Source organism: Coturnix japonica, chromosome Z, assembly GCF_001577835.2.
Source record: "Coturnix japonica isolate 7356 chromosome Z, Coturnix japonica 2.1, whole genome shotgun sequence".
NCBI classification, from domain to species: domain Eukaryota; kingdom Metazoa; phylum Chordata; class Aves; order Galliformes; family Phasianidae; genus Coturnix; species Coturnix japonica.
In genome coordinates, this window is record NC_029547.1 from 18,024,854 (window position 1) to 18,049,663 (window position 24,810).

The 24,810-nt window shown below is 42.3% G+C and overlaps 1 protein-coding gene across 1 annotated transcript; it reads left to right on the forward strand.

Annotated features, from left to right (window-relative positions):
- The first annotated feature begins 3,964 nt into the window (after positions 1-3,964).
- On the forward strand, positions 3,965-24,215 carry SNX18 (sorting nexin 18). Its single transcript, XM_015848715.2, has 2 exons — positions 3,965-5,916; positions 21,238-24,215. The coding sequence occupies exons 1-2, from the start codon at positions 4,365-4,367 to the stop codon at positions 21,489-21,491; spliced, it is 1,806 nt and encodes a 601-aa protein (XP_015704201.1). The 5' UTR covers positions 3,965-4,364; the 3' UTR covers positions 21,492-24,215.
- The last annotated feature ends 595 nt before the right edge of the window (positions 24,216-24,810 follow it).

Genomic DNA, 24,810 nt, shown 5'->3' on the forward strand with positions numbered 1-24,810 from the left:
AATTACAGACCGCTAAGAGCATGCAGTCTTCTTCACTGAGTCATAGGTTCAGAGCTCAGTTGGTTCAGAATAACATAACAACATTCACTTTGACTCTAAAAATTTAATTCAGATTTAAGATGGCAGAAATTCCCTACCAAGAAAAGCATTCAAGTACATGTTTCAGGCAGATAAAATGCAATAAATCAATATGTGTGATTATGATTTAGAATCCCTTGTCTCTCGTACTCTGAGCAAGAAAGCACACTCAATAAGTCCAGCTTTTCTATTTAGCACTACAGGAAGTTCCTGGGGGCCTCAGAAGCTGGCATTTTCAAACTTTCAAAAATGCTTATCTTGGGTGGTTTCTAATTTTGCAGGTTAGTTTTCTGGAAAACAATTTTTGTTTTGTTGCTGATTTTTTTCCCCTTCTTCTTTTTTTCTTTCTACATTGATTTTAAAACCCACACCAGAGTGCCTGTACACAACTGCTGGCTCACTGATGGGAGACGAAAAGAAAATGTAGTTTCATGATAGTTATTGTTTCAAGTTCTCCTTGCAGTTCTGTCCACTGGGAAAATAGTTTTTTCCTTTCATATTTTTGCTTTGTTGTTTGTTTAGAGCCTGAAAAGCCATGACAATTTCATGTAATTTAGTTTTTGTTAATGTCAGAGAGCTGAAAAACTGTAGAGAATAACATGTAAGAAATTTTATTTTTATTAACTTTACAGATTTTACACCTTCAAAACCTAACTGTATCAGTTTTTGAAGCACTTTTTGAAGTTGATACCTTTTCTGGTGTTCATTTAAGTTACAAATAAGGAACTGAAAGTTATTAAGAAAATAGCAGTGGGTGGATGTAGGAGAATGCAGGACAGCACTCCACAACTGGAACCACTGACGTAATGTTCAACCCCCACTATCCATCCATATCCCTATCCCTGTCCCATTCCACCCCCTCCCTTGTCCCCTTCCTGTCCCCGTCCCTGTCCCATTCAATTCCTTCCCTTCTCCCACTTCTATCCTTCCCTCCCCTCCCGCTCCCTCCCTTTTCTACCCTTCCTTTCCCGAGGTGGAAACAGCCCGCCCGATACTGAATGCACAGTTCCTCACCACTTGGGGCAGCAAAATCCAGTAACTCAGGTGGTTTTGTGTCGGGGAAAGGCATCTCACTGTCACTCCAGGCTGCTCAATGAAGGCAAATTTAAAACCATCTGTCTACACAACTCGAGTCGATCAGCATTATTTCCAGTACTGATCACGTTATGGAGGGAAGGTGGTTGGGGGGTGGGGGGGCTATAGACTATTTGAGAGAAAACAACAATAACAGCTAAAAAAATTGATAACTAAGATTAAAATAAATTTTGGGAGAGAAGAAGAAGATGCAGTAAAACACATAAAAAACAATGGTATAGAAAAGGCAGGTCACAAGCTAACTTCCTGTAGTTCATCCTGTCAGGATTCCCCTGAATGCAAAGTTTGTCCAAACCAAACTACAGCCAGTTTTAGGAGTGACTTTTAAGGAATATAAAACCCTGACTACTTCTCTTGATTTGCAGTCAGAACCAGGGATGAAATCTGAGACAGAGGTTAAGCTGATCTGTACCTCCTCTTACTGTGTTCAGTTCTCACTCTGAGCTGGCCACAGGCTGAGGGTAGCACGCTAGGCCTCCCGCATACTATGAAGCTTCTGTGTTCAGCAGATGAAAACCCTGACACTGACAGCAGGTACTGAGTGTGCAGCAGTAAGACCACAATGACCAGTTCTGGCGGAACACCAGCTGCTGATGCAGTTCTTTGATCAGTATCAGTTTGGGGTAAAATTAAAGCAGGCTTCCACTGCTAGGCACAGAAGGAATGATGGGTAGCATCTTGGCTGGAGAGAGGTTATGTTTGCAAAAGATACTAAGCTGTGGAAAAAGAAAGCACTGTGTCAATATGTGCAGTCAAATGGGGAAAATGAAGGTCAGAAGAAAAAAGCAAGCGAAAGCAAAGCCCAGGTGCCAGACAACATTAAGAACATCAATGAAAGCAAGCAGCGAGTCTGTGGCATCCCTATAAATAGCCCACATCATCTGACACAACAATCGTTGAAAACTGACTTAGACTTCAAACTAAGAGAAATGTTAGTACTCAGTGTCTGACCAGGTGTTGGTAGAGGGTCAAGAGAGGCCATCAAGGCATGTGATGGCAGCATTGCCTTCAGGAGGAAGACAGCAGGTAGAAAGAGGTACACAGCCAGTCTGTAGACCACTGGCTTTCTTTCAAACAGTGGCACAAAGGTGACCCACTGGAGAACATCCTTACCACATCTGTGTCATCTCCTAATACTGGAAAACTGAAGGCCTGATGGCATAAGTTTTCCTTCTCACAACACCCTGGGAACACCCTCCCCATGTGCAGCACTGCATCCAGGCCTGGGGCCCTCAGCACAGGACGGATATGGAGCTCTTAAAACAGGTCCAGAGGAGGGCCACGAAGGTGATCAGAGGGCTGGAGCGCCTCTCTGATGAGGAAAGGTTGAGGGAACTGGGCTTATTTAGCTTGGAGAAGAGATGGCTGTGGGGAGACCTCATTGTGGCCTTCCAATACTTGAAGAGAGCATATAAACAGGAGCGGGAATGGCTGTTTACAAGTGTGGATAGCAACAGGACAAGGGGAATGGTTTTAAACTGAGACAGGGGAGATTTAGGTCAGATATTAGGAGGAAGCTTTTCACACAGAGGGTGGTGATGCACTGGAACAGGTTGCCCAAGGAGGCTGTGGATGCCCCATCCCTGGAGGCATTCAAGGCCAGGCTGGATGTGGCTCTGGGCAGCCTGGTCTGGTGGCTGGTAGCCCTGCAGATAGCAGGAGGCTTGAAACTAGTTAATCTTTGAAGTGCTTTTCAACCCAGACCATTCTGTGATTCTGTGAATGAAGTATAGCCTCTGGGGAGCTGCATAGATCTGGTGGAGTACTGACACCTTGTGAAGCAGTGCTCGTGCCTGAGTTCCTGCTACTGTAGATGCCTCACATGCCTAGGAAAAGTCACTGAAGGATTTAAGAACCTGGGAGTACTACTGCCTGTATCAGGCAATAAATGGCATTCAGAACATGGAGGTTTGTTTTGTCAATAAGGAGATGTTACAAAATCACAACTGTATTCCCATCTTCATTATTAGCTCTGAAATTAAGGCCATATATGTCCATGGGAACTACAATGGATACAGAGAACAAAATAACACTACTTGATAAGATCAAATTCTCAGCTATAAAACAATATTTTTTAATACTGTCTCCACCACTAGTTATGCATTTTCTACCAGCCTGTGTGCCATGTTTGCAACAATATTCACCAGCAGGGGTGACATAATGTCACTGTTGCCACTGCTGAAATGCACCACCCACCACCTTCCTGTGCTCACATCCATCTGCTTGGTCACCATCAGCTTCCAGCCCATCACTTCATGATTTGATCATATATATTTCCATGTCAGACACCATTCTGTCGGAACGTTGTCATCTGTCATATGGCAACAAAACATATCAGAATCAAAGAAGCACAGAACTGTTGAGAATAGGAAAGACCTCTAAGATCAGCAAGTCCAGCTGTCAAACCATCCCCATCATACACACTATGTCCCTCAGTGCCACGTTTACATGGTTCTTGAAGACCTCCAGGGATGGTGACCTCCAGCTGAACTACGGCAGAATAGGTTCAACCTCTCCCATACCACCATACCATCACCATTCACTTCTGTCATCACGGGACACAAAATAAACCAGGAGGCACTATTTTCAGAGCATCCCTTTTAATTACGTTCATGACTTAGAAGTGTGCACATCGCATCTCCTGCTCTCAGCCTCTGCTGGTAACACTGAGAGGACTAAAAATACCTTCCTGAATCAGCAGAGACTCGTGTCTTTGCACAGAGGGCACAGTCTGGCCCCGCAGACGCCGCTTCCCCCACTGCCGGCAGCTCCTCAGGGGCCGCCGCTGCTCGCCCCGCGCCGTCCGGACAGAAGGGGGCGGGCGGGAAGGGGCGGGCCGGGCCCATCGATGGGGGCGGCCGCTCTGCGCTCGGCTCCTCCGCCCTGCCTCTCGGCTCTGGATTAGCGAAACTGGCGACGTGGGACGGTCCCCGGCCCGGCCCCGCGCCCTGTCTCGCCCGCCGGGGTGAAGCCAGGACTCGCTTACCCGCCGGCCGAGCCGAGCCGCCGTAGCGCAGCGCAGCGCAGCGCGCCGAGGAGCCGCCGCACCGTCCGTGCGGGTGGGACGCTGGGCCGGCAGCGGGCGGTGGCGCCGCGCTCCTCCCGCAGCCCCGCGGGCGCGGAGCGGTGAGAGCGGGCGGCGGGTCCCGGTCCGGGTCCGGGGGGGCGACGGGCGGGCGCTCGGAGGGGCCATGGCGCTGCGCGCGCGGGCGCTGTACGACTTCAGGTCGGAGAACCCGGGGGAGATCTCGCTGCGGGAGCACGAGGTGCTGAGGCTGTGCAGCGAGCAGGACATCGAGGGCTGGCTGCAGGGCCGGAACAGCCGCGGAGAGACCGGCCTCTTCCCGGCATCCTACGTGCAGGTGATCCGCGCCCCCGCCGCCGAGCCGCCGCCGCCCGCCCGCTACGCCAACGTCCCCGCCGGCGGCTTCGAGCCGCTGCCGCCGCCCGCCGCCTTCAAGCCGGCCGCACAGCAGCCCGAGCCCTTCCCGCTGCCGGCCGCCGCCGCAGGGTACCCCTTCCCGCCGGCGCCCTACGGCGGCTCCTACCAGCCCAGCCAGGGCAGCGATGACGACTGGGACGACGACTGGGACGACAGCTCCACGGTGGCGGACGAGCCGGGCGCCCTGAGCAGCTCGTACCCCGACTACGAGGCGGCGGGCGGCGGCGCGGCGCCGGGCCGATACCGGCTGTCCACGCGCTCCGAGCTGTCGCTGGGCTCCCGCGGCGGCGGTCCCCCGGCGGGACACCCGCACCCGTCCGGCGGCGGCGGGGCCAAGAGTTCGGCCACGGTGAGCCGCAACCTCAACCGCTTCTCCACCTTCGTCAAGTCGGGCGGGGAGGCCTTCGTGCTGGGCGAGGCGTCGGGCTTCGTGAAAGACGGGGACAAGCTGTGCGTGGTGCTGGGCCCTCGCGGCCCCGAGTGGCAGGAGAACCCTTACCCCTTCCAGTGCTCCATTGAGGACCCCACCAAGCAGACGAAATTCAAAGGCATGAAGAGCTACATTGCGTACAAGCTGGTGCCCAGCCACACCGGGCAGCAGGTGCACCGCCGCTACAAGCACTTTGACTGGCTCTACGGGCGCCTGGCTGAGAAGTTCCCTGTCATCTCCGTGCCCCACCTGCCCGAGAAGCAGGCCACCGGCCGCTTTGAGGAGGACTTCATATCCAAACGTCGCAAAGGCCTGGCCTGGTGGATGGACCACATGTGCAGCCACCCCGTGCTGGCGCAGTGCGATGCCTTCCAGCACTTCCTCACCTGCCCCAGCACCGATGAGAAGGCCTGGAAGCAGGGCAAGCGCAAGGCCGAGAAAGATGAGATGGTGGGTGCCAACTTCTTCCTGACCATCAGTGTCCCCACTGGCCCTGGGGCTGTCCTGGACTTGCAGGAGGTGGAAAGCCAGGTGGATGGCTTCAAAGCCTTCACAAAGAAGATGGATGAGAGTGCCCTGCAGCTCAATCACACTGCCAACGAGTTTGCCCGCAAACAAGTCACTGGTTTCAAGAAGGAATACCAGAAGGTGGGGCACTCCTTCAAGTGCCTCAGCCAGGCATTTGAGCTGGACCAGCAGGCCTTCTCTGCTGGCCTCAACCAAGCTATAGCCTTTACTGCAGAAGCCTATGACACCATCGGGGACCTGTTTGCAGATCAGCCCCGACAGGACCTAGATCCTGTGATGGATTTGTTAGCGCTGTATCAGGGGCATTTGGCCAACTTTCCAGACATCATCCATGTCCAGAAAGGTAACATCCTTATATATTTCATATGATGGTAGTTTCACAAATTGGTGGTGTGCAGACAGATGTAGGAATCAGTAGCTAAACGTGTTGCATCTGGCTTGCTGCCCTAGGGTTAAACGTTTCTGTGTTTACTCAGGTAAGCTGTTGCTAAAAATACCCAAAACACATCAGTGACAGCTTTCATTCTGTGCTAGAGGTGCAGACTTTGTTGGGAATTTTATTGGTCAGAGGTTACTCAGTTTGGCAGTGGATCACTGAAAGAATCCATCTCTACCTTTATGGCTGATACATTAAAGATCAATGAGCTTGCTTATAATCCCCAGTATGAAAACATCTCTTTCTGTTTCATGTAAGTTAGGTATCTTAGATCTCCAGCATAGCAGATAATGTAAATCAGAAGCAATCTGAAGATACAGATTCTCCAGTTGACCTTCTAGTTTGATGTGTGCATGGTGCTACTTGCTTTTTGCAGCATCAGATGTTTAGATGAATTGTTTAAGTCTGTTGGTGGTTTAGCCTTGCATTAAAACTCTTTTCATGTTTTTGGTGGGGATAATGAACAGTATTCATAGGTGGAGTTTTTCATACTTTGTCCTAATTATCATGGAAAAAACATTGCTCACCTGTTAACCTGTCAGCAACTTAATGTCTAAAACTTGCTTCTCAAGTTGACATTGCTGTTTTTGTAGCACTTTGTGATACATCGGAGGGAAAGGAAAACCAAGCATGAAAGAATTGTCTGCTGGATAACTAGGGTAACTTGTTCAGAAAACAGAAGCTAGGAACACTGTATATCTGTAGGTGATATCCCTGCTGTGAACTTAATGCTATTCATATGTTTGTCACCATCATGAGAAGAAAAGCCCATCGTCCATTCTTTTTTGCTGTTGTATTCTTGACCTGTGGCTTTCAACTCAGAGATCGAAGGTACAGAGACTTAGAAAAACTTCACCTGTCATGTAAATAAATAGATATGCTTAATATTCATATGACAAAGTGTAAGAGCTTCTTTGCAGGAATTAGGCTTGTAGATTTGTAAGTGTTGGTCTGTATGCTGAGAGGCAGAGCTTTATCTGTACCCTGTGTTGAATCAGTCTCTCTGGCCCTTATGAGATTTCTTCAACTGTTAGAAAACTTGAGTTTTATGATAAAGTGATCAGAGGAGTTTTTTCAGCAGATCACGAAGGCAGGCTTTCTGGAGGCAAGCGTTATTGCTAGGGAAATCTGAGGAGGAAGAGTTGATAAAGTGTATGCAGTTTGTTGTCTAAGAAAGCTTTTCTTTTAAAAGTACGTGCATTAAGTTCAGATTTGCATTCTCTTGTTGAATCTCGAAATCATTGAATGGAAACTTTGATAATCTTGACATTATTTTGAGGAGAAAATGGAAGAGTGCAATCTGACCTTTCATGATTTGTTGTGCTGGCTGGTATGGCATTGTATTCTGATAACAGCTCTTAAATATTTAAAATTTGGAGAGAAGGGAGACTTTGGCAGTGTCTCATGTTCAGAAGTAGAGTACTTTAAAGTGAGATTTCAAATAATGTTAGGATTGATAATAAGCTTCTGGAAGGAATCAAAGGGAAAGATTATTTTATCAGGTCAAATAAAAAAGTAGATGGTACGTACTATTTAAATCTATATCCTGAAGTTGTTAAGACTATGTAGAGTTTCACACTGTAGCTTCTTGGATACTTTACTTTGAGAAGAGAACGGGGAATAATATGATATGTGCACAACTCAACCCACATTTCCTACAGATTGCACACTGCTGTTTCATTTTCAGTTCTGTTTGAATTTAAATGTACTGGTTACATTTACCTTCTTAAACTGCAGGAAAATCATCTAAATGAGCTTCCACCAGAGCAGTGCATGAGCGTGACATATGTTGGTATTGGGCCAGAAGACTGTCCTGGAGCTGGTTGGAGGAACATACAGCCAGTCTGTGTGCATGTGTTAATGCTCCAGCACCCCTGGGCCAACACTGCCTTCTACAGAATGTTATCCCTTGTACATATTTGTGATTAGAAAATGGCTTGTGTTTGAAAAATTGGTCTCCTGGGTGTTCATAATCAGCACAGGAATAGGGTTAGAGCTGGGTTATGCATGTGTTTTTTTTGTTGTTCCCTATATGAGAGATAAAGAAAAGTTGAGTAAAAATAGTTTTTTATCCAGTTTATTGCTGTTTTGTTGCTCTTAATAGTTACTTGTAACAAGGTATATCTTCTCAATTCCAAATTTTAAAGTCTGATGAAAACAAACCATTTTGTCTTCTTGCAACATAAGACCTTTCTTTTAAATTTATGACCTGGGATAGTTGCCAGTACTTGAGAAGTATTGTTGTCTTTATGGACAAAACAAAAACCCGTTGGTGAAAATAGATGAGCTGAAAACAGAATTGTGTCCTTCTTTCAGTATTTTATTTTCTATTGTACAATATTTGTTCAGTAAGATGGCCAAAAGTGACCTCTGAGGTGGTACACATAGCAGCCTTTTGATTGATACTTTGGCGACATGGGCTTGGAAAGAAGTTATGAATGTTCTTCCATTTTATTTCCTACATAGTGCAAATGTATTGTTCATTTTTGGGTGAAAACTGAAGCCATTTGTAGATTGCATTTTTGTATTCATTTGGACCTAAGAAGGACCAAAAAGAAAGGTGGCTGTGCCCAAATCATGCATTAGAATGCCTTGTCTTGTTAAGGATTTGATTTAGTGCGGATGAGCAGCTGCTGGATGTGATTTGGAAATGTTTTGTGCTGTGAACTGAGAAGTCTGCATGTCTGGGGTGTTTAATAATTTCTACAAATTTTCTTCTGCAAGAAGGCCAAACTACCTGAACTAGAAGCAAGAATCTTCCTCCATTTGGTCTTTATGCATTCTTCTAGAATAAAGAACCAAAGCTGGATAAGTACACTGTTGCTTTGTCTGTGCATCATCAGGTAAATATATTAGCCCTTGTGCTTGTAACTGCTCAAGGATTCAGATCTTTCTACATCCTGTGTGAGTACATCATGTGTGATCTGAAATTTGCTAAAAGGGGTTGTCATTTTGGTCACCTTGTTGTAAATATGAAAACCGGTGGTATATTTTCAAAGTTTTTATTATTACTGTTTTAAGTATTTAGTGAAATGGCAATAACTTCAGTAAGATATTTTTAAAGGCTCCTCTTTATCTGTCTTCTTGCTGTTGAGTACCCAGTATTAAGGAATTTTCTGCGAGGGAAGGAGGGGTTAAATTTCCTGCTCCAAAAGAATCGGAGGAGGGATTTGAACTTCTTTCTCCCACTCTCCAGCTGAGGACCAGCTTGGCAGTCCTTTATGAGAAACCCTATCCTGTTTTGTGTATGTTCCAATCCAGGTCTGAAGGTTCATTGGATTGAGCCTTACAGTGAAGAATGTAATGGGATGGAAATCCTGCAGTTCCATCTGGAAGTGCTCAGGAAGAACTTCCCACTGAGACTGGAAACAGAGCATTTCAGTCCCAAGGCACACATTCCTTACAAACAAGTTGTTGAGATACATTTTATTTTGAAAACTAAGCACTTATGGGAAAAGTGGCCTTTGTAGGAGGAGGTGGTGGCAGGGTGTGGTCTGAGCATTTGAGCACCCAAATACTTGTAAAAATCTAGTCTTGAACCCCTCATAGGAAAGTTTGTCTAGCATGCTTATGTGAAATGTTCCTGTGCATATATCTGTGTTCTTTGGAATGGGAGGTGCAAATAATTAGATGGATATACTTGGTTTTCTTTTGTCTCTGGCAAAATGTTTGTAAAAAGGAATATTAAGTTCAGTGGGCCTGAAAACTAAATTCCACCTTTGCTTGTCGTTGTCTTTTTGCAGAACTAGTGTGTCTTTCAAGAAATAATACATTCAGTTTCTTTAGCCTTGAGAAAAAAAAGCATCCTGCCATCTTTATTTCTGTGTTTTCAAGGTCTACTTGTGGAAATTCCCTAGGCAATTTTGGCAAAATAATTCCTAGACACTAATTGCTATAGCTTCACTCAACTGATGAGATCTCCCAACTTCCATAATCTTCATTGCAGGCTGGTGCAAGTTTGTGTTCAGGAAATGTGTGTACATGTGAGAATTTGAGATGGTGTGTGTGTGTATAACTACTGGTGTAGTGCATTCTTATCTGGTTGTTTCACTGGGATACTTGGTTAGTGAGTGCAGAGAAGTTATTGGGGTTTGTTTGTTTGTTTGTTTCCAGTCCTCTTTGAGGAATCATGATAATTGGACTTACTTTCCTTTTTTAATTTCTGACAGTGGAAGAAACACTGGCTAACTTTGTTTCATTTCTGCTTTCCAGAACCCTTCTTTATCTTATTTTGTTAACACTAAATACATTTTTGCAAAACACACTCTCTAAAGTGTAGGTGACACACCATGATCAAAAATAGTTATTTTAAGAATATCTGAATGACATATTTACTTTTTGATCACTAAAAGTAAAATAAAGCAAATGTCCTTATTTGCTTGAAGCAAGTTTCATTCCACACTTTGGCTCGGAAAATGTTTTGGGTGTTGTTTTAGAATAATGTAAAAAAATTGGATAGAAAGACATTCCAGCTGTTAATGCATTGGAATTTCAAGCACAGAAAAACCCCAGACACTACTGAAACCTGAAGTTCTCTATGATGTTTTCTGGAATTCTTGTGGGAAGGGGAGGAGGGAGTGGGACAAATGCTTGATATGTCATTGTGTGGATAAAGCTAGTCAAAATTCGTGCCTAATATTTAATGACACAATGTTAAAGCAGTGCCCATCTCTCTTGCTTTCTTTTTAGCCTGTTAAATTTTCTGCAGAGACTTGTTCTTTTCTCTGTCTCTGTTTTTCCTTTTATCCACCTTTTTCTGTCTCTCTTACACAAATGCATATTATACCCCGCATGGAGTTCAGCTCAGTTAACTTAAGTGCCTGAAAGCTGGGCATGTAATCTTAGCCAGATGACCCCTATAACAGTAAAAAGAGATGGATACCAATGTTTCACGTGCTTAAGGACTTTGATGAGCAGGAATGGATTGTCTTAGGGTGGCTGTTGCCATCTCTCTCCGCTTCCCCACTGTTATTACAAGAGAAATGTGGTGTTTTGTACTTGCTGTCTGAGTCACCCAGTTTCAACCTCACACTACATGAAAGTTGCCTAAAGGAAATAAATGTTTAGGCGGCTAAATCCTGAAAGAATACTGAAATTTAGTACCAGTGTAAAGTTACAGTTTCCTTGATGTGTGTAAATCTCACAGAGGCCAACAATGGGAAAGACTGAAATTGAGCAATGCCCTTATATGCAGGGGCTTAAACAGAAATCAGACTTCTGTGTCTTGTCTGCCAAACAGTTGCATTGGTCTTATAAAACTATTGTTTGTTTGCTTGTTTTTTTGTTTTGTTTTGTTTTTTCCTTTTTCCTTCCTGTCCCTTATCTATTCATACATGAACTTTCTGAGTGAGCAAGATTTGTGCAAGTAAGATGTTTCTCTTTCCTGGTACCTTTTGGAACTTCCTAGCCTAGTATTGTTCAAGTTTGATGATAGCAAGACATTTCAAGAATGATAACATCCCAGTGATTATTTTCAGCAAACAGCTGGTAGCAGAGGAAGGACTGCATGCATTATTGCACATGCCCAGGTCTGCATGCTGCAGGACACCCATTTAATACCAGGAGGCTGGAAGATATTGACCAGGGTTCACACTTTAAGTTTTGACTGCAGGCAGTGGATCTTCTTGAGTCCTTGATAAACACATGCATTAGAGCTTTGTCTACCAGAAAGACCTTGAGAACAGCTAGAGAGTATCAGGACAATGCAGAAATTAATGTAGAAATTATTTTGTAAAAGGAGGAAGAAACTTTATTTCAAAGATTGTGCAATAGCTTTTCATCTTGAAGTTTCTGAGAATCTAGATGGTGAGAAAGGATTCCTTGTCTCCCTGTGGCTGGGAGGTTTTCAGGTCAGGTTAGGATTCGGTGAAGACAGAGATTAGCAGAATTGGTATACAGAAAACTGAAAGCAAGTCCTAGAACTCTTCCAAGTCTTTGTAAGAGCATTATCAATACCAAATAACTGGCTGAATTTTCTGTTTTGTAAGTCACCTTTGAAACAAGGACACGTTTCAGCCTTTCCAACATCTTTTCCATGACTTCATCGTTAGACTTTGTTTGAACAGTTAAAATGCCAAGTTAATGTGTGCAGACTGTATAAACTCATCCAGATGGTACCTTACTTATTTTGAATTGCCTCATTCAAACAGCAAAGATTGGAAATTTTAATTAAAAAAAAAAAAATGAAATCACATTTGGCTTAGCCCCCAAAGCTTTACCAACAGCCTGGAACAAATAAATAGCAAATGCTTTCTAGACAGTCTAAAAATATCCTTCATGAAGGCCATGAGGATCAATAACATTTATTTACAAAACATTAAAGCCTCATGAAATCAGTGACAATATATGTAACTTAACAGTCTGCTCAGGTCTTGTTAGTGCCTTAGGGCTGTCCAGCCTGTTTTGGGTAGGTAGACATCACGTGTGCGCAGCTTCTCTGGTTGTGATAAGTGAAGCTGCCCTTTTTATGTTGGCATGGAATGTGAAAAGCAATGTGAAAAGCAGATTAATGCTTTGGTTTGCCTTGGCTGTTTGTACTGCAAGAAGGAATCTTTTTTTTTTTGTCCTTGCAGAGATGCTGCAGCATGCAGGTTTCTAAAAGAGAACATTTAAATGCACTGGGGAAAAATGGAGCAGGATCTGCATTTGATTTGCATCTCTACTCTTCTCGCATGGAGTTATGTGAATAAGCCATGCCTGTTACATTTGCTCATCCTAGGACAGTTGTAGAACTATGCAGATGTTGGTGGGCAATCAAACACCATGAATTGTCCTCATTTTTAGCATCTTTTCTGCGTTTTTGGAGAAAAGCGTCCGCAAGCAGTTCTTCCAAAGCAGGGATGTGACAGTAGGTGACATCTGCATGTATGCTTTTCTTGATAGCATTGTAATACAAGTATTGATATATTTTGTAACCAATATTTTCCTTTCTACACATTTCCCATAAAATTCAAGGAGATTTTGAAGCTACTTATATCAGCTGTGGAAATACCTTATATTCATCTTCTATAGTTTACAAGTGCTCATTGTCACTCTTAAATGTAAGCTCATAAGATGTGCTTAACATCACTGGAATTTTCATCTCAGTACTTGTTTGAGTTGCAATTGCTTATATTAAGTGCCTGCCCAGAAGCCGTTCAGTTATGTACACAATGTTTCTTGCTTTTTGAAGGACAGATGTATTACATTTCTAACGATCAGCTTGATTTTCCTGTTCACACCTTCCTATACTTTTAGCATCAGCTGAAGTGCTGTGGAAGCAAACGTCCTTACACTGGAGATAGCTTGTACTTTCCAGCAGGTCTCTCTTTGAATTGGGTAAAACCTTTGTTAAGGAATGTTTGCCTCTCAAGCTGTGATACAGAATGCTATGTTTGTGATAATGGAAAGCAGAGGACACCCTTTAGCTGGATTAAATTTCTGCTAACAGTCCTTCTCTCAGGCATCATTATAGGTAATGTATCATCAGAGAGGACACTTGCAAGCACATGCTGCAGTGCGAGGGCATGGTCGTTTCTTTGCTGAAAATTCTGTCTGCAAAGTGATAGGTGTAAAATTTGTTTATTTTAAAATTGCCACATCCACCCTTTGAAAAAATAACCTTTCAAGAAGTTTTCACCATTTTTTTACCTAGCTGTGTGTCTTTTGTTAATGGGATTGTGCTGAGTGATAGATGCTTGTAGTTCAGTTGTGTTTGTGTCCTTTGTTTTGCCATCTTGTTCTCATCTCCTGTTATCAACATTTTTAAAGGCAAACTGTGGAGTATGGCTTCTTTAGTGCCCTGCCAGGCCCAGTGTAACATCCCTGCCAGAGCTGCTACATTTATCTTGGGGACTGTAGAGCCGATGTACACCTTGTCAATGTGATTGTGAACACACTCAAGTGTATAAGGGTATGAGAGCAGTCCTTGTTTCACTGGATAAATAGATGGGCCATACCCTTCCTCTGTGTGCATGCCAGTTTGCAACTGTTTGTGCAATGATTTAATCAGATCTTAAATATGGCTATTTTTTATTTTTTATTCTAAGATTGAAGTTAGGTGTTTATAGTATCCATTAGTGTTGGTATTTCTTTAAAATGGAATGACATTTATCACTGTGCATTCCAAAACCATCAATAATCAGGTAGTAGGAATTAAATCAATGTGCATGCCAAAACCACCAGAGACTGGAATTTGTCAAGTTTCTGAGATCTGTGAAAAAGACTGCTTTATTTTTGCATGATATCTGCATTGTGTAAACCAGAGCATGGTTTTATATGAACTGAAGAATACATGTGAGTGACAGCTTTCAGTGAGCTTTGCAGCAGGGTAGCTGGAAGAACAAATGGTTCTGTCTGACATTAATAATGCTGCAGTCAGTCAGCGTTAGCCTAGACATTAGCAGAACCCTGTGATTTGTGAACCTAAATTTATGGGGCAGTGTTATTCAACTCTGATTTTTTTTGAACAATGGGCATAATAAAAAGTATTTCCTACTTATCCTTAGCTGTTGATAAGCTGCGTTTTCTAAAAGCACAAGAGCCACTTTCACGTCTATGCAAAACCCTTTAATAGCAAAGTAATCACCATTTTAGACATTTTGCTTTAAATTTCTGACTTACTTTCAGGGTAAAAAATAGAACATCCTTAAAAGAGTTTTCCTCCATCAAGGAGAAGAATATCGTCATTGAATTAGAAAGCTTGGTTTTGAAAACTGTTTTGTGTTGACGCTCTCAGGAAAGACAAGTAACTTCCTCGTTTTGCCTTTGATGTTGAGGATTGCTTGCTTTTTTCTGTTTAAAAGTCTAAAACCAGATTTCAAAGTAGGAGGTTGTTCCTTCATTAGTTACAGTAATGCTGCATTTTCCCTGTGACCTTCTTTTATGCAGTTAAGTCTGTACTGGAGGAGGCTTCTGCTTTTAATTTCAGGGGAATTCCCATTATAATGCTTTCCATTCTGAATCTCTGCCAGAAAATGTAAAGAATTTGCAGAATCTTAAGTTAATGTAGGCTCCTTTTGTTAATCTGTGCTCACAGCATTCTTAAGGAAATAATCTGTCAGTGTAATAAAATGTCTATCCTACTACACGTTATTTCATCATTTTGATTTGAGCTGAACGGGGAAGTTTTGGAGCTTGCTCAGAGTGGGATTCCATGTGAGGTGTAATCCCACCTGAATTAGGAGCTCATCATTGCATAGCCGTGAGCTGAGCTGGGTGGAACTGCTGAGCAATCAATAATGCTAAGCCCTGTGGGCTTCCTCCTCTCCAGGCCTAATGCAGCCCTCTATGGAGTTACTCACTGCAGTCATCCTCATGCAGCAGTGTAAGCAGGGTGGCCATGTAGGTGGCTCAGCTTGGCAGCCATCAGCCTGACGGTGGGAGACCTGTTCCTTACAGGTTGTTTGTTTCAGGAGAAGAGTGAATCAAATCTGCACCTACATGTGTGTGGTCTGCCTGGGGTTTGCTGCCAGTCTTTCAGCAGAGAGCTGCAGTTAAAAAAAAAAAACAAAAACACCTTATTATCAGGTTCCGTGGTAAGGAATGAGTAAACTCATTTCTTGTTACTTTTTCTGTTTTTGCATCCTTTTGTGAAAGCCACTGAAAGCGATGTGAGGTATGTTATTTCTTCCCTCTTATTAGAAATAAAGTAAAGCAAAAGGAGTCGGTGTTTGAAATTCTCCCTTCAGTAGTGAGGAGTGTGCTTTAAAGCACTGTAGACGCCTATGTAGCACAATTTAATATGATGGGTGGCTGAGTGGCATGGAAACACAAGTTATTTTGCTTCGTAGTAAGTGATGCTCCAAATCTTAATTCGTTGTCTGCAGACAGTTGAACAGCAAAACTGAATGTATTACACAGGTCATTGCATTGTCACAGGATTTCTCAGATAAAACTGCTGAACAATCCTCTTTGTTAGACCCCTGAGTTTCTGTGAAAAACACAATGTTTTCTGACTTGGGCTTTCTTCTCTCATGCGGGAGCCCTCCTTCAGAGGAACCTTTGTACTTGGACACAAATTCTTGGGGGAGGCTGTCTCATCAAAGCTTATTGGCCAGAGGGCTTCTCAAAGGAGGCATTCAGGAGCCTGCTGCTCTTTGTTTGAGCCACACTTACCACTGATACAAAGGCCAGAACAATCACGTTCCCCAGATTTTTCCACCCTGCCATTTTTAGGGCTGCTCTCTTTCTCAGTGCCATTTATGAATGGAATGAATGTGGATTTGTGTCTGGGGTGGCTGGTATCCACGTGCTGCATTTCCATTGCTACTTCTCACCTGCAGCAGGGCCAGCAGCTCCCATGATGCTGGGGCTGGGTGGTGAAAGAGCAGCACACGAGGAGCAGCATGTGGCTTTTTTTCCCAACCACGTTAGAAATATATTTCAGAAAACTCTTCTATGAAATGTGTCAAGAAGAACTACAAGGCTAACTTCTTTCCTTCTGTATCACCTGTCATTCTTTTTGTGTTCTGTTTTGTTTTTCAGTATTTCTCTAGCATGAGGTATAAAGAATAACAGAAGTGTAGTGTTTGAAGGAAGGTCTTGAAGCACCATAACAATTTACACGCGTCAGTTACTTGTGAAAGAAATCTATTTATTTCAGTTCAGCACAGAGTCACGGAATCCTAGAGTTGGAAGGAACCTTTAAAGATCAACTCATCCAATTCCGCTTCAATGGACGGGGTCACCTACAGCTACATCAGGTTGCACAGAGTTCGGCCTGGCCTTGAGCATCTCCAGAGATGGGGCACCATCACCTCTCTGGATAACCTGTTGCAGTGCCTCCTACCTCTTTGTAAAAAACTTCTTCCATGTATCCAATCTAAATCTTACCTCCTTTAGTTTTAAAGTTATTCATCACTAAGTGAAGAAAATATTTGAATGTACGTAATTACGATTCTAGTATCTTAAATGTTAACTTTTTCTATAGTCTAGGTAAATTTTTAAGTTCAGTATTTTGGACTGAAGTACCAAAGACATTGATACATTGGTAGAGCAGGACTGTGAGATGCAGATCTACCTAACTTTACAGATCCTCACTATAGCTGCACGTGTTGTGTTATAGCCATCTCATCTCACACACTGCCCATAGGCAGTACTGCTGTATGAAGTTAAATCACTGCTATTTAGATTGCGGTTTCATAGATCTTTTTTGGAAGAGAGAGATACAGTTTTGAGCAGCAGCAGTAATGACTGTTCCTATTTTTGAAGAATTGAGCAATCCCAGCCATGAAACACGTGTCAGTTGTACAAATACAAAGCAAAAAGGGGCACCAGAGAATTCCCTTTCTTCAGGCTTCTCTTCATTTGGATTCATGACTCCAAATGCAGCTGGAGTTTCCCTGCTGTCTACTGTATGCAGATTCCAAAGGTGACATTTATGTGCTGCTTCAAGGAGTGGATCTGGGCCATGGGAAGTTGTTTTCGTGAGCTCTGAGCCATGAGACTTCTGCATTCTAGTGACAGTGCAAGCTGCAGCCTTGGCCAGCATTCTGCATGCTAGGCATGAGGAGCCAGGTTAGGGCTAGCTGCTGGCAGCTGATCGTTAGTCATTTGTTCTTACCCATTCCCCATGGATAAATGAGGGCTTAGGGATATGTGTACCTCCATGTGATATGATCTGCTTTTTCACTTTGGTGCACACACCAACAGAATGGAGGACAGTGAGTGTGTGCTCACATGTAGGTTTGAACCAATCCTTGGTTGACTGCTCACATTATCTCAAAGCATTTTTGAGTGTGAGAAAACTGCAGCTGATTGGAAAATATATTGTTTGACCCAAACCAGAATGCTCTCAGGTTGAGGATTTTTTAATTATTTTTTTTTTCCTTAATGTATTTGATTTCTTCTGCCTGATTGCAACCTCATGCTTGCATGACCAACTTCCTTACTCAATACACTTGTTTTCTGCCTAGTAACTCCTCTATGCCTGTTTAAATTGCTGTTTGTATAGTGTGTTTCACAGCTTGGGACTATTTATTTCTAGCAGAGTCTTTGTTGTTTCTGTCTTCATGGCTCCTGGCATACTGCTATAAATGTTCCTTGTTAAACATGTTCATATCATCTAGCGTTGTCTAATCTCATACTTCAAAGCAAGTACTGAAATCTGTGAGTTTCTAAAAGCCCTTAGCAGCATTCAGCAAGCAGCACTATCTGTTTAACATCAAGCTTTGGGGAGATGAAAAACAGCATTCACATCTGCTCTTCCCTACCTTTTAGATGAGAAATAGATGAAGCACAGCTTTTTGCAGTGTCTGCAATCCAAGCTGTTTTTGCTGACTGAAAGGTAGCCCTGGTCCCTGAAACCTCTTCTCTGAACAGAAGAGCTTTTAATCAAACCAGGTTTTATGGATAGGGCTATCTTAACAAGTTTCAGCAAGCATCAGTGAATGCCAGTGGATGCCATTTTTTTTCTTCATGGAAGAATTTAGTGACACTTCTTTGTCTGGTGCCATTTTGTCAGACTGCCCCTCTGCTGCCGTCTATCCTACAGCAACAGCACGTAACAGAATACTGGCAGGAAGGTTCAGCCTCTGCTGCCACACCACCACCGTCTGCCGCTGATGTTGCAGGCCAACAGAATACAACAGGAAGCATTACTTTCAGAGCAGCCCTCATGAATTAGGAGGTGCCTCTTTTGGTGCTTTTTCCCTAAAATGTGAAAAGGCCTTTTCTATTTGTTTGATTTTGTTTGTTTCTTTCTAAACACACCTTTCTGTTTTGGATCATCCAAACCAACACTTGATGCTTAGATTTCTGAATCCAGGAACCAGGAGACTGGACTGGAATACATGGGAGGGACCTGCAGAGGTCATTGATCCCACCTGCAGGGGCTGCTGCCAGCATGCTCAGCCCAACACATGACCAGGAGGTGCAGGTGTGGGCAGGAGGGGCTGGCCAGGCCAAAGAAAGGTGTAGATGTTACAGTAAGTAAAGCTGCTTGCAAAACTGTTCAAGCTAATAACACTTTTTTTCCTAAGATTTGCTAAACTAAAGCTTGCAAGCATCAGTAGATACTGAATTAGTTAAAAATTCTAATTTTAAATGTTTTTGTGATTGGTTTTTTTATGATTACATATCTTTTTAAATAGAGCGTGGAGTCTTTTTCTGTGACTGGGGAAGGTTCAGTGATTCTCATAAAATAACGTATTTTTTTTTTCCTTTATGTAGTTATCTTAAGGTTAATTTTTATTTTTTATGGTTAAGGTTTTACTGATAATACAACACGTCACTTAAAGGTACGTGAAGGAAGAAACCAAGGGGAAATCTGTGCTTAAGCATATGTATAATCTTCAGCTGAAATCTGTGTAGATTTTAAAGGAGACTCCACTATAATACCTGCATGTAAACATCCGTGTCATGATAACTGTATTAATGGCTGCAAGTTTTTCCTTTGGATTCCTTTCCATAATTATAAACCCCTTTATTCATTTATTTTCTATTTTAATTGGCATAAAAGTCATAGTGTGTAATATTTGTAGTCTGGGGAGACTGTTTGGTAATTAGCATGGTTATTACTGATGTAAAATAATCAGAAGATGGTGCTTACCCCATGAACTTAGTTATACTTTCAGCTGCTGATGCGGTAAATTTCAGTATTTTTTCTTCCAGTTTAGTCATTCTAGAAATAACATCTGAAGTTGTTCCCCACACCACAACCAAGGAGTTGTCATATTTATTAAACCAGCTCCATCTGGCTCCCAGTAAGTCCCAAATTTCATTTTTTTTTAAACAACCTCCCATGCGAACAGAATGCAGAAGGAAAAAAAAAAAAAATTGCTAAGCGGGTTTTTGTTTGCTGAAAAAAATGTCTTTATTGTAAAAGAGAGGACTCAATATTTTTTACATTGTGTCCTGCCTCACAGATTACTCAGTCTTTGAAGGAGAAAACAGTCTTCTGGCACAGACTGATGCCCTGCTGCTTGCCTGCGGGGGGGGGGGAGGGCTTCTTGGTTCTGTTTTTGGGTGAGGTCCATGCGCTGTAGCAGCTGGTGCCAAGCTTTAAGCTGCCGTGCCTCAGGGCCATGGTGTCAAGGAAGGTGTGGGGGGGTCAAGTTTTACCATCAGGTATTTTAACTTGCCTCCAGTAAGAGTACACAGTGGTCAGGCACTGCAGCCAGCTGCCCAAGGAGGTGGTGGTGTTCCCATTTCTTATGATATTTAAGGGACATGTGGACATGGTGCTTAGGGACGTGCTTTAGTGGTGGAGCTCAGTGGTTAAACAGTCTTTTCCCACCCAGAAGATTTTGTGTTTCTGTGGCCTTAGGGATAGAAGCAAACTACACTGGGCTGTGAGAAATGCTGGAGCAATGGGTGTTAAAAATATCTTGTTAAAAGCCATAGGGAGGAAAGGGTGGAAGAACATAAGGGGATTCAGGCTGATAAGAAGACAAAATTACCATCCCATCCCCCTCCGCCGCAGAAATACTAGAGGTTACCCTCCTTTAAATACAGAGGTAGAGAGGCATCTCTGTTAGCTTGCTGATTCCTGTCACTACAGGGAGTACAGAAAAGCATTTCTTCAAGGCAGTGTAAAGAGAGTCCTGTCCATGAACTGTAGTCATTTGTATGACTTAAAGTGTAGTACAAAAGAGGGAGTCATTTGAGACATTAGAGCTAGAAACATAGAGTCATAGAGCAGCTTAGGTTGGAAGGAATCTTAAATATCATCCAGCTCCAACCCCCATGCTGCGGGCAGGTTTGCCAGCATCTAGATCAGGTTGCCCAGGGCCCCATCCAACCTGGCCTCGAACACCTCCAGGGATAAAAGTTATGACAAATATGTATAATGAACATTTTTTGGAGAAGACTAAAGCTGTATTGGTCTGACTATTCCAAGTTTTATGAATAAGTATGCAATTTCTAGGGATAATAAGTTGCTTTTCTGGGAAACTGAGCTTGTGAAAATTAAAATTAAGATTCATCTTGGTGTTCTGTATCACTGTCTGCATTTGGTGAAGTTTTTGTGAGATGCATGCTTTAATCAGCTGTTTGGAAGAGGGAGGTTCCTTTGCTGTATTTTTTAGCATCTCTTATAAGGCTCTGATATTTCTGCCTGGACTTCTGCAGCTTTGAAGTAAACCTTTAGATTCTCCAGTCATCAGTAATAATTTGGAGGGTATCTGTACTGTAGAAGCAGAATGATCATTGTTATTTGCTTTGTACACATTCTTGTTATTAAATTGCTTTGCTGCACTGCAGAGTAAACTGTTCTCACAGTAAAACTTTTCTGTTCTCCTCTCTACACAGGAGCCCTCACCAAAGTAAAGGAGAGTAAGCGGCATGTGGAAGAGGGGAAGATGGAGCTCCAAAAAGCAGAGGGAATTCAAGAACGCTGTAACATTATTTCTTTTGCGACCTTAGCAGAAATTAACCATTTCCACAAAATCCGTGTGAGGGACTTTAAATCACAGATGCAGCATTTCTTGCAACAGCAAATACTCTTTTTTCAAAAAGTGACACAAAAGCTAGAAGAAGCTCTGCACAAGTACGACAGCGTTTAATCTCTGGACTTTGACTTGTGGACTTTGCTCAGTATGAACATGACTTAAGCAGTGGAACAATCTCTGCTGCTGTTAAAGAGCTATTACCAGTGGTAGATGTGGTACAAGAATGGTTTGTGTTCACTTGGAATCAGGGTTTTATCTCTGATCATGTAGGAAGGAAACAGTTATAGGGCTATGTAGTAGAAACAGTACCACGCATTATAACTAAGTTATACTGTGTATGCCTACACTACCATTGTAACTTTTTTGAAATAATGAGTATACTATATGCCTTATTGCTTTTTGAAACATGGTATTTTAGTGCATACTTTGTAGACCTCAAAACCCTTTGGGTCTTTAAGGAAGTTGGCTAGATGAAAGCCTGCTTCAGCTGCCTTTTTACTTTCCTGGATTTGGATTTCCTAAATTCAAATGATTCTCTGTTTACAGACTCCTACTAGAGCAGCTATGTGATTCTGTGCCTTTAGACTCTATTTTTTCCTTTTCTAGTAAGTCACATTTTTATGATTGAATGAATGAAGGGTTGATGCCTATGACAAGAACTGATTATGAAACCTCATATTAACTGGAAAGAAACGAGCTGCCATCCAGTTTGCACAGCAAGTACTGTCTTATGACAAACATTGGCTCAGAAAGTAGAACTTAGATCTATTCAGACTTTCCCTGAAAGTGGAGACTACTTGTTACATATACTAGGATGTTAAGCACATATACAACAGTACACCACTGAACCCCCTTTCAAAAATGAATATTACTCTGAGGGGGGGTTTTAGTATAAAGCATTACTGTAAGTGGAAATTTGAACTAGCCTAATAACAGTGATGTTTATCATGGGGATATAAATGCAGGCTATGTTGATAGAACTTTTATAAGTAGGAAATTATTTGCTCATTGTTCAGTTGCTGATTAAGTTTAACTTCAGACTTGCATCTGCATTGCCTGTTGTTTAAGTTGGGACTCCACTGTGATTCATTAGTCTAAGGTTACAAATTTTCAGGTATGTTCAGTAATTTAAATGATCTGAAATAAGTCTTGGCTGAACTGACCTGGAAAACAGGTGGCATGTTTATGTTTATAACACTTGTCTTAATTTTTGTATAAATATTTTTGACAAGCAGGGTGCATTTATATATATGTAAACACTATATTTTAAAGAATTTTCTGGCTTATTTCCCTTGATTTAAGTCTGAAGTTTGTGTTTATAACCTATTGGTCCCCTTCTTATAGATCAGTATCAGAAGGGATTTTTATTTATCCTACCCTTTTCCTCCTAAACAAAAATAACAGAACCTTCCAAGGAGGCAAAATGTTTCTTCTTTTTCTTTTTTTTTTTTAATTTTTATTTTTTATTTTTAGTTAAATTAATCACAGATAGAATAAACAAACAAAAACCTGGAAAAGGAAGTCAAGCAATAGTTACCTTAAAGTACAAATCATTCCTCACCTATGCAGCAGAAACGTCCACTTATTTCACTTGATCACGTTGGGTTCTGTAGCTTTAACCCCACATCTCTGTTTCACATGAATAAATATGTTGGTTGCTCTGAAAGTAATACCTCCTATCCCATAGAAATGACAACAGATACAGAGAGCACAATAACACTATTTGATAGAGGAATTTCCAAGCTACAGAATGCTATATTTCATCAAGGTCGCCACTGCTTGCCATGCATTTTCAGTAGCCAGGAATGAGAGCCTTCATGCTGCATTCATATACATTGGCACAAACAGAGATGACCAAATCACTGTTACCAGTGCTGAAATGCACCACCCACTGCCTCTATGCTCACATCCACTGTTTAGGTTCTATAAACATTCTGCAGCCATCACTGAGTGTCAGGGTACCACATTTTCTGCATTCAGCGAGAATTTTTCTGAATTCAATGAGACACCTTTGCTTCATCCACACTTCCACATGAGACACCATTCTGTCAGACTGCCCTGTGCTGCCATCCCTTGCATGGCAACAGCATGTAGCATAATATTGGTGGAAAGGTTCAGATTCTACTGCCATACCACCAACACCCACCCATGATGTTGTGAGCTGACACAATAAAACAGGAGGCATTACTTTTGGAGCAGCCTGTATGTGTGAATGTAGTTTGGGTTTAAGATTCACGACAGAGTGTTTGGCAGATTGCTATATTGACCACTTGAGTTTGGCAGTGCTCCTAATAGACAAACACTGAATGATGAAGAGGAAAACATGGCACTGTTTGTAAAAGAAAGGACAATCAGTGAGGGAAGAATCCATTTGCAGGCTACTGGAAGAGTGCTGCAAGCATCGATGTTGACTGTAAAATAAGGACCATAATCATAGGGCTGACTTGCTCTTTATCTTCCTCATGGTATTTCATTCTACATTCAGAAATCACCACTTCCTGTAACAGCTCCTTCCACCTCTGCACCAACTTCCTGAGTCATTTAATTACCTGAGCCAGCAATGAGCCAGGTTTGAGCTGTTCTACGGCTTATGGTTGCTTAAGCCAGATACTGTTTTGTTAAATGATTTTGCAGTAATTAGATCAAACTACAATCAAAGTAATTATGTGTGATGGTATTAAGACCTGATCAGAAATTGATCTTGGTCCAGTTGAAGTATTCTAGGAGGTTAGTATTAACAAAATGTACATGTCCATGGGGATATTAAGCTGTGATATGTATACAACATAATCAGACAGGTACAGTTTTCCCAAATAAACTGTCATGGCCTTCACCATACTTTCTCATTTGTGATTTTTTTGGGGCAAGGAGGATGGGGGTGTGCTAATTTGTAAATGATATACCAAAAAAGCCTGTCAGGAATACTGGGTCTGAATTATTGCAGTCCGAACAAATAGCTCTCATCCACATTAGCATCTTCTCACACAGAGCTGGGGTTAAACTGTAGTGGAGCCTGAGCTATTATAAATAAATAGATAAGGAGAGAAGAAGGTAGTTCCATATCAGGATGTTAAATGCATTTGTTATATTCTATTCCTGTCAACTGTATTTGATGCACCACAATTTTTGCAAGGGTGGTACTACAATATATTTGTTGGGCTATAGGGAAGATAAACTGAAAGCTGTAAGAAAACTCACTGAGGTACTGGTTTTGGTGAAAGTGCTCCATCCAATGAAGAATGTAGAACAAACCCATCAGTGGAACATAGCTACATATAGTAACCTGCAAGCAGAAAGTAAATAATCTTTCTATTTAAGTTTCAGGTTTTTGAGTTAGGCATTAACATCCTGCTAAAGTGATTAGATAGATTTGTGTCTCAGCCCTTCCTTTGCTTGGTGCTTGCAAAGAAAACAGTTGCCTGTGTTCTGTGCC